At 37.7% G+C, this 8686-nt stretch overlaps 1 protein-coding gene across 1 annotated transcript; it reads left to right on the top strand.

Moving 5' to 3' along the window:
- The first annotated feature begins 7373 nt into the window (after positions 1–7373).
- Positions 7374–8105, top strand: LOC104886272 (uncharacterized). The gene has a single exon (XM_010670736.2). The coding sequence runs from the start codon at positions 7374–7376 to the stop codon at positions 8103–8105; it is 732 nt and encodes a 243-aa protein (XP_010669038.2).
- Positions 8106–8686: the final 581 nt, after the last annotated feature.

The following is an 8686-nucleotide window of genomic DNA, read 5'->3' as shown; positions in this document are numbered from 1 at the left end:
GATGTAGAAGACGAGTAAGGAGACAAGAAAAACGTTATAAAATTTGAACAATGCTTACAATGGACTCTTTTATCTTTTGTGTTTCTTCATTAGGAAAGAAGAAATTTCCATCCTTATCTTTTTTCGATCTCGCGAGAAGCCAAGGCAAGTCCGATCCGGCAAGGGGAAATCACTGATGATGTAGATGAGTCAACAGATGATGCTGTAGCGGAAGGATATACCCTCTCTTTGCCAAATGGGAATCATCTCCGCATATGATTTTTGGCCCAAAAAATGAGGATGCTTGTTAGCAGCCTGAGAGATTCTTGCTTTTGCACTTTTAGCCTAATATAGGATTTAGTAACTAGTCAATATTAAAGAACGTAACGAAAATATAATTTCATATTATATATTACATACCTGGAACTCCTTAGAGCTACATTTTGTACAAACTTGTCCCAGATCTCTCGCGTGATGTAAGGATACATCACGTATGGCCGCCTATCATTGTTAGCCACCTTCCTCGTTTTCGTGATCCATCTAGTCACCAATCTTGACTTGAAATCTCTCCACCGTTTATCACATGTAGTCAAGACATCTCGTTTCTTCAAAACATCCTCTTCTATTCCAAACTCTCTCTTCAATATACAAAAATAAACCAATAAATAATAAACGATTAGATAATATAACATAATCTCAATTAGTTATTAAAAGAATAAGGTTACTTACTTTAGCATCTTCCCACAAAGTGTTTTTTGTGCCTTCTGGAACATCATCCCAACTGTCTACAAGATAACACTTTGCTTCTACTGATCTCCCCACAATTATCTTGTACTCACAGCATAGCGCCCAATCGGACGTATCAACTCATCCCAAGCAAGAACTCTCTGAATGCCGGGTTTGGAACGTATCCCTTTTGTAGGACCTCTTGGCCTACTCACTTTCTTCTTCGAAGCTCTGCATCAGTAATCGGGGCTCATCAGTGCATCACGCATTATCTCATCTTCCATCACTACACCTGAAACCATGTACATGTTAGATTAATCAATAAATTAATACACAATTATTTGAACATGCAAAACACAAAATAAATAATTAAAGATTATAAACATTAGTAGTTGTGTTAATATTACATAATTTACCTATTAATCAGCTATTTCTTTGCCAACGTAAAATCCCTTATTGTGGTCTCGACGAATGTAATTTGTGTCTAGATCTTCCCCTAATGTACTTGGAATGACTACTGACGAAGCAATGACTTCATTGAATTGTGCATCGTAATCTTCTTCATCGTGTACATCATCAATTCCAAGTATTCTCCTTTTTCCTTCCATGACAACAAACCATTTTGAATCGGCAGGGTCAACCATGTAGAATACTTGTTTTGCTTGTGATGCCAATATTAAGTTATCTTCATGATGTCCTAACCGGCTGAAATTGACTAATGTAAAAAAGTCATGTTCATCTTTCTTCACACCACGACGAATATCAACCCACTTGCATTGGAACACGGAATCTTGAAGTCAACATAGTCAAGTTCTAATATCTCTTCAATGAACCCATAGTAAGACTTCATTGTCTCAACATCTCTCTCTTTTACTTTTATACTCTGATGACAAAGCCCCCATCGTAACACCACTGTTTTGCATCGTGGATTTGTCATCTTGCCGTTTAGTATAAAATGTATAACCATTGATGTCATACCCCTCATAGGAAAGAACTTGCGTCTTTGACCCATATGCCAACCATTTCAACAGATCCGATACATCGTTAGGAGTATGAGATAATTGGTTCATAACTCGTTCTTTAAACTAATCAACGAACGTCCGATTATGCTCAATCATCAAGTCACGTTCATTAAACAATGGATACTGAACACTAAGCACAGTCATGTGCTCATCTAAGTAAGGATGAACTTGTTTCAGATTTTGTAACACAATCAATTCTGCTTTTCTTTTCAACCTCCATCAAGACACAATCTTTTTCTCCCAATGGTACCACAACCTTCAAGCCTTCCTTCATGTCTAGATTTTGGCAAACCAATTGCTTGTGCACGTGCTAAATACTGACTTGCATATTCAGATACTTCCTCAGCAACTGTTCTTTGGACAATACTTGCTTCTGGTCTAGCTGGATTCATCACTTTACCCTTCAGAGTACCCATATGTCTTTCAAAAGGCCACATATACCTCATACAAACGGGCCCACAAAGTTTAATTTCTCTGACAAGATGGATTATCAAATGAGGCATGATGTCAAAGAATGATGGTGGAAAGTACATTTCAAATCGGCACATCGTCTTATTACATCGGCTTGCAAGTTATCTAGAGTGTTAGGATCAATCACCTTGTAGAGATAGTTCTGAAGAAGAAACACAATTTTGTGATTGTATATCTTACTTGGGAAGGCAAAATTCCTCGTATTGCAACAGGTAATAATGCTGCATCAAGATATGACAATCATGAGATTTCAAACCAACAAGTTTCAAGTCCTTCAGTGAAACAAGGTTTCGAAATTTGACGAGTATCCAGCAGGAACCTTTAACCTATGCAGGGACTCACAAAAACTAGTTTTCTCCTTCTTAGACAAAGTGTAGCAAGCTGGTGGAAGATAATAGCGTTGTCCCCGCTCCTGAGGTGCTAGTTCTGGTCTGCCCATTTCAGCCATGTCTTTCCTAGCTTTAACTCCATCCTTTGTCTTCCCGGGCATATTCAACAATGTTCCGACAATGGCATCACAAACATTTTTCTCAATGTGCATTAAATCAAGACAATGTCTGACTTCCAAACATTCCCAATACGGAAGGTCCCAAAACTTAGATCTTTTCTTGTATAAGTTCTTTGAGACACTTTTGAAGGGCTTGCCAAAAATTGTTTCAATATCCTTTACCCTATTAGAAACCTCTTTTCCACGTAAAGGTACAGGGGCTTCTCTCATCTCCACTTTTCCTTGAACAACTTTTTCTTCTTACGGAATGGATGATCTAAAGGAAGCCATGTACGATAATGCAGGTACACATTCTTCCCACAATGATGTAACCGCTTATCAATTAAATTTTTCATCACAAATAGGGCATGCCTTTGCTCCTTTAACCGTATACCCTACAAATTCCCATAAGCCGGGAAATCATTAATCGTGCAAAATATCATGGCACGCAATGTGAAGTCAGTTTTCGCATACGCATCGAACATGGAAACACCTTCATCCCACAACAATTTCAGATCTTGAAGGAGCGGGTCAAGATACACATCTATGTCGTTTCCGGGTTGCTTAGGACCCGAAATAAGAAGCGATAGCATAATAAATTTACGCTTCATACATAACCAGGGAGGGAGATTATAAATTGTCAGTAGAACCGGCCAAGTGCTATGTTGGGTACCTAGTGTGCCAAATGGGTTCATCCCATCTGTACAAAGTCCAAGCCTAAGATTTCGAGGTTCTTTACCAAAACCGGGAAACTTTCGGTCGATATTTCTCCATTGCGGAGAATCGGCCGGATGTCTAAGCATCCCATCTTTCTTCCTCTCGTCCGCATGCCATCTTAGTAATCTAGCATTATTTTTTTAATATCCCGAAAAATTTAAACTTGCTTAAATTAAATAATAATCATTAGTGGCTAAATTTTTTTCATTTAATAATTAGTTATAATCGAATTTCGTTATTTTATGTCCAATGGATAATTAGTTCGTTAAAAATATGTATACATTATGTATGGTTAATAGTTACAAATAAATAACAAATTAATTACTAAAGAAATTCATGACATAAAAAGGAAAAGAAAAAAAGAGAAAAGAAAAGAAAAAAGAAAAAAAAGAAAAAGGAAAAGAAAAAGAAGAAATTGACAGAAAAACGTTTTCTTCTCCTTCGACCCATTTCAGTTTTCTTTTCTCAAACAACCCACCCATGAATTTCTAACTCTAAAATGGATTATTCTTGCTCAATCAAACTCATGTTCATATAAAATTCATTAATCAAATAAAATTACCCGATAACCCATTTTTATCCATTCAAATTCATCAACCCAATTGGGCAAAGGTTGAAGCTCAACAATGGCTATAAATAGCCATGTTTATCCCCTCAAACCATTCACTCAAACCACTTGAGTCTTCGCCGGAAAACACCACCCAAAACACCCCTCAAATCCCCTGTTTTTTTTCGCAATCCTCTCTCTCTCCTCTGTTTTCGTCAACCACCGCATCACCACCGACAAACACCATCGCCATCACCACTACCACCTGTAGCGCCGCCTGCTTCTGCGCGAACCAACAACCATCCACCGCACCGCCACTTTCCTCTCTCGCTCAGCTTCTCCTAACTCTCTCTCGCCCAATTCGTTCTCTCGCTCCTCTGCTTGGTCTGCTGCGCGCACCGCCCAGCACCACCGCGCGCCATCTCGCCATGCCGCCACCTCATCTTCTGTCTCGCCTCGCCGTTCGGTCGCCGGAGCTCGACTCACCTCGTTGCAGCATCTCTCTGGTTTGAAGCAGTGGTATGTTAAACGTACCTCTTTCTTTATATCCTTGAAGCATTAGTTTGAAGTATATTGCTGGGCTTTGATTTAAAGGTTTGACAAAGTGCTTGGGCTGACTTTTATAAATCAGTAGATGAGATGGACTAAGTAATGTAGATGAAACTCTCTTTTTATATGCTGAACGAACTACTAATTCTTATAATCTAAAATTTGAGAATCATATTATAAGACCCACAATGATATAGATGTCTTATGATAACAGTTACTTAAATCTAGTGCTAGCTAAGTATAAGTCATAATATGAGTGGAATAAGTGGTTATTAATAATAATAGTCTCATATCACTTAACATTCTAGTCAACGAATTATTAACAAGAATAACAATTGAGGTAAAATCACATAGTAACAAGCGCTTATGAATAGTTTAGAAATATGAAGTTCATAATTACAAATCATTGAGCATAGTCATGAACCATAAGATTAATGACCACGGTTCTAATTTATAAAATGACGAATATGTTTAAAGGGATCCTATGATTAATAAAGGTTAACAAAATTATAACGTCTAGAAATTATAAAATACGAAATGGTTATGGTAAGACGTCGTCTATAATCACGAATTACAACTTAGACGCTAAGTTATTAAATGGAAAGAATGCCTACGACTTTTATCAACCACCAAAGACGTTAATATATAAAACTCCTAAATACCTCCTAAAAATAGAAACGTGATGGAAATGGATCAATAAACTCAGAATTCCGAATAAGATATTAATAAGTCTTCATTAATTCCTGAATTTATTATTAGATTAAAAAGGAAGAGATATTACAAGCCTTCCCCTACAATCAAGGTTGTTAAGCAGGATTCCAGGTAACACTTACTGCTAACACCCGCACTCCCCTTCCAACTACGTTTTATGGTGCTTTATATAATGTTTTATGCTATGTTTTATATGGTGTGCGGGATATAAAATGTGCGATTATGTAACGTCTACTGCTAACACCCGCACTCCCCTTCCAACTATGTTTTATGGTGATTTTATATAATGTTTATGCTATGTTTTATATGGTGTGCGGGATATGAAATGTTTTGTAAATGATTTGATGACGTTATGACATGACTTAACTATGATTTCTGAAATTACTCGAAAGAAACGAAACATGATAAATGAAAGTGAAAGATGGTGAATGGCTGTACTATGTTCTCTGGTCGTACACGTGTCATTCTATTATCTGGCGGCAACGCCACCTTCTGATGGAGGACAACGTCCTCGGTGGCACCCGCATTATGGCATTATATGCCACCTTCTGATGGGGGATGAATATCCTCGGTGGCTTTGCCTTCTGTTACGATGTCTGGCATTATATGTCACCTTCTGATGGGGGATGAATATCCTCGGTGGCTTTGCCTTCCGCTATGATGTATGGCATTATATGCCACCTTCTGATGGGGGATAAATATCCTCGGTGGCTTTGCCTTCTGTTACGATGTCTGGCATTATATGCCACCTTCTGATGGGGGATGAATATCCTCGGTGGCTTTGCCTTCTGTTATGATCTATGGTTATATGTCACCTTCTGATGGGGGATGAATATCCTCAGTGGCTATGCCTTCTCTGTACTCGCCAAAGTAACCAAAGAAAGTTTTCTGATAATGAAATGTGATAATGGAGATAATATGAACGAAAATGACTTTTAAATTCCTGATTCGAAGTGTATGTTTACGAAATGATTTTTACTATATTCTCTTCTCCCTGTTTGCAAATAAAATGAATTGAAATGAATTTACGTTGTTAGAGTAGTACGTTACTAAGCCTCGGCTCATGACGTTTTGTTTTTCGTTTTAGGTATGCATATGAAGATGGGATGACGTAGCAGTGAGGATTAAATTACGTTAATTCATGCGACTATGACGGTTATGTAATCCAAGTTCATGATCACTAGATTTCGTAACATTAGCTATGCTTAAGCTATCTATATATATTTCTAGAATTACTACCACTATTATAGAGGTTTATTATATGAAAGAATGTTGCCTTGTACTTTCCTGTGTGGAGAGTACGGCAGTGACGCACCGACTAAGCTAAGAAGGTCTTCCGCTGCTAATCCTTGCAATTAATTAACCTAATAGTGATGCTTAAAAGTCGGGGCGTTACAGAGTGGTATCAGAGCAAAGGTTCTGAGGACCATTAGTGAAACTCGGGTTTTCATGCCAACGAGTTTTTAGGGAAAAGAAAGTTAAAATGAGAAATAGGATATAAAAAGAAATAAAAGAATTAGGTTATAAAGTTATAAAATGGTTTTAAGAAGGAGATCTATATGATTATGAAAATGGTAAATAAAAACGATATGAGCGTGAGTGTTAGGAACGGGACGGGAACAATATTTTATACTATTTATCTACGATGTTTGTGCATGAATATGTGATGATTCTAATACAATTAATGTTTAGAAATGGCTTCAAGTAAAAGCGATCCTACTAATGGCGGAAATGGGAACCAAGAGCCTGATGTTTCACTAAATGAAATAAGGGCAAGACTTGACGTTTTACGAAATGACCCCGTATTCGGAGATGCCACGGGAGACGTTGCAAACGATAATCGAATGGATTTGATGAGGCTCATGGTGATGGAACTACTACACGGGAATCGACAAAGGGCCAAGACGGAGCAAGAAGAATGCTGAAATACGTTTAAAAGATTCTCTGCGCATAATCCGCCAACTTATGACGGCAAGCCAGACCCTACCGAATTCGAAGAATGGCTAAACAACATGGATAAGTTATTCGATGTCATTCAGTGTCCCGAAAAATGGAGAGTTAACTTGCAGTATTTTATTTGAAAGGGCAAGCTGATCTTTGGTGGAAAACCGCCAAGGGCCTGCAAAGTCAGCCTGGGTTCGGATGGGACAAACTGAAGGAGGTTATGAGAAGCCAATTCTACCCTCAATCTTTGCAGCTCCAGATGGAATCTGAGTTCATCCAACTGAAGCAAAGGAACATGTCCGTCCTAGAATACGCTGTGAAGTTTAATGAGCTGGCTCGATTTGCTCCCGACCTGGTAACCACCGATCGTCAGAGAATGAATCGTTTTGAAGGTGGTTTGAACTTGGAACTTCAAGAAAAGCTTGTTGCACACATGAGTCAATCCTACCAAGAATTGTATGATAGAGCTATCAACGTCGAGCGGAAAATGAAGCTTCGAAAAGAGATATACGAAAATGGTAAAAGGAGGGAAAAACCCCAGGATGGTCGATCCATCAACGATTCCAACAAGAGGCTGAACATGGGATTCTCGGAGAACAATCATTATCAAAGACCGTCTCTCCAATGTAATAAGTGCGGTAAGCAAGGGCATTTGGAAAAAGATTGTCGACAAGGGACAGGTCAATGTTTCCGATGCGGTAAACGAGATCACTTGGTCAGAGATTGTCCCATGCCACATTCTCGAAACCAAAGCGCGAACCACTACGATCCTAGACGAACTCAAGGAAGCGGACAAATTTCCGGATATAAGGGCACCACAAGTAACACCAACGTTAACAGAAACCCTGCACGAGGATCTTCGCAAGCTGGAAGAGTATACGTGATGCAATCAACTGGAGCTGATAAACATGAAAATAACGATAATGAAACCTTATCTACTCCCGATGCTTAAATCATTGTGCGCAAATTGACGAACTCATATTATATGACGTTATTGCTACGTATTATGATATTATTAAGTATAGTTTTAAGACGCGTTTATGTGTCAACAATCTAAATAAAATGTGAAACTATTTCCGTGAAACGTGGTACCGATTTTTCTCAAGTTTCGAGGACGAAACTTTTTCTAAGGGGGTAAGGATGTAATATCCCGAAAAATTTAAACTTGCTTAAATTAAATAATAATCATTAGTGGCTAAATTTTTTCATTTAATAATTAGTTATAATCGAATTTCGTTATTTTATGTCCAATGGATAATTAGTTCGTTAAAAATATGTATACATTATGTATGGTTAATAGTTACAAATAAATAACAAATTAATTACTAAAGAAATTCATGACATAAAAAGGAAAAGAAAAAAAGAGAAAAGAAAAGAAAAAAGAAAAAAAAGAAAAAGGAAAAGAAAAAGAAGAAATTGAAAGAAACAGAAAAACGTTTTCTTCTCCTTCGACCCATTTCAGTTTTCTTTTCTCAAACAACCCACCCATGAATTTCTAACTCTAAAATGGATTATTCTTGCTCAATCAAACTC

Source organism: Beta vulgaris, chromosome 7 (genome assembly GCF_026745355.1).
Source record: "Beta vulgaris subsp. vulgaris cultivar EL10 chromosome 7, EL10.2, whole genome shotgun sequence".
In the NCBI taxonomy this organism is placed as follows: Eukaryota; Viridiplantae; Streptophyta; class Magnoliopsida; order Caryophyllales; family Amaranthaceae; genus Beta; species Beta vulgaris.
The sequence above is the reverse complement of the archived record's forward strand: the minus strand, read 5'-3'. Positions and strand labels throughout refer to the sequence as shown.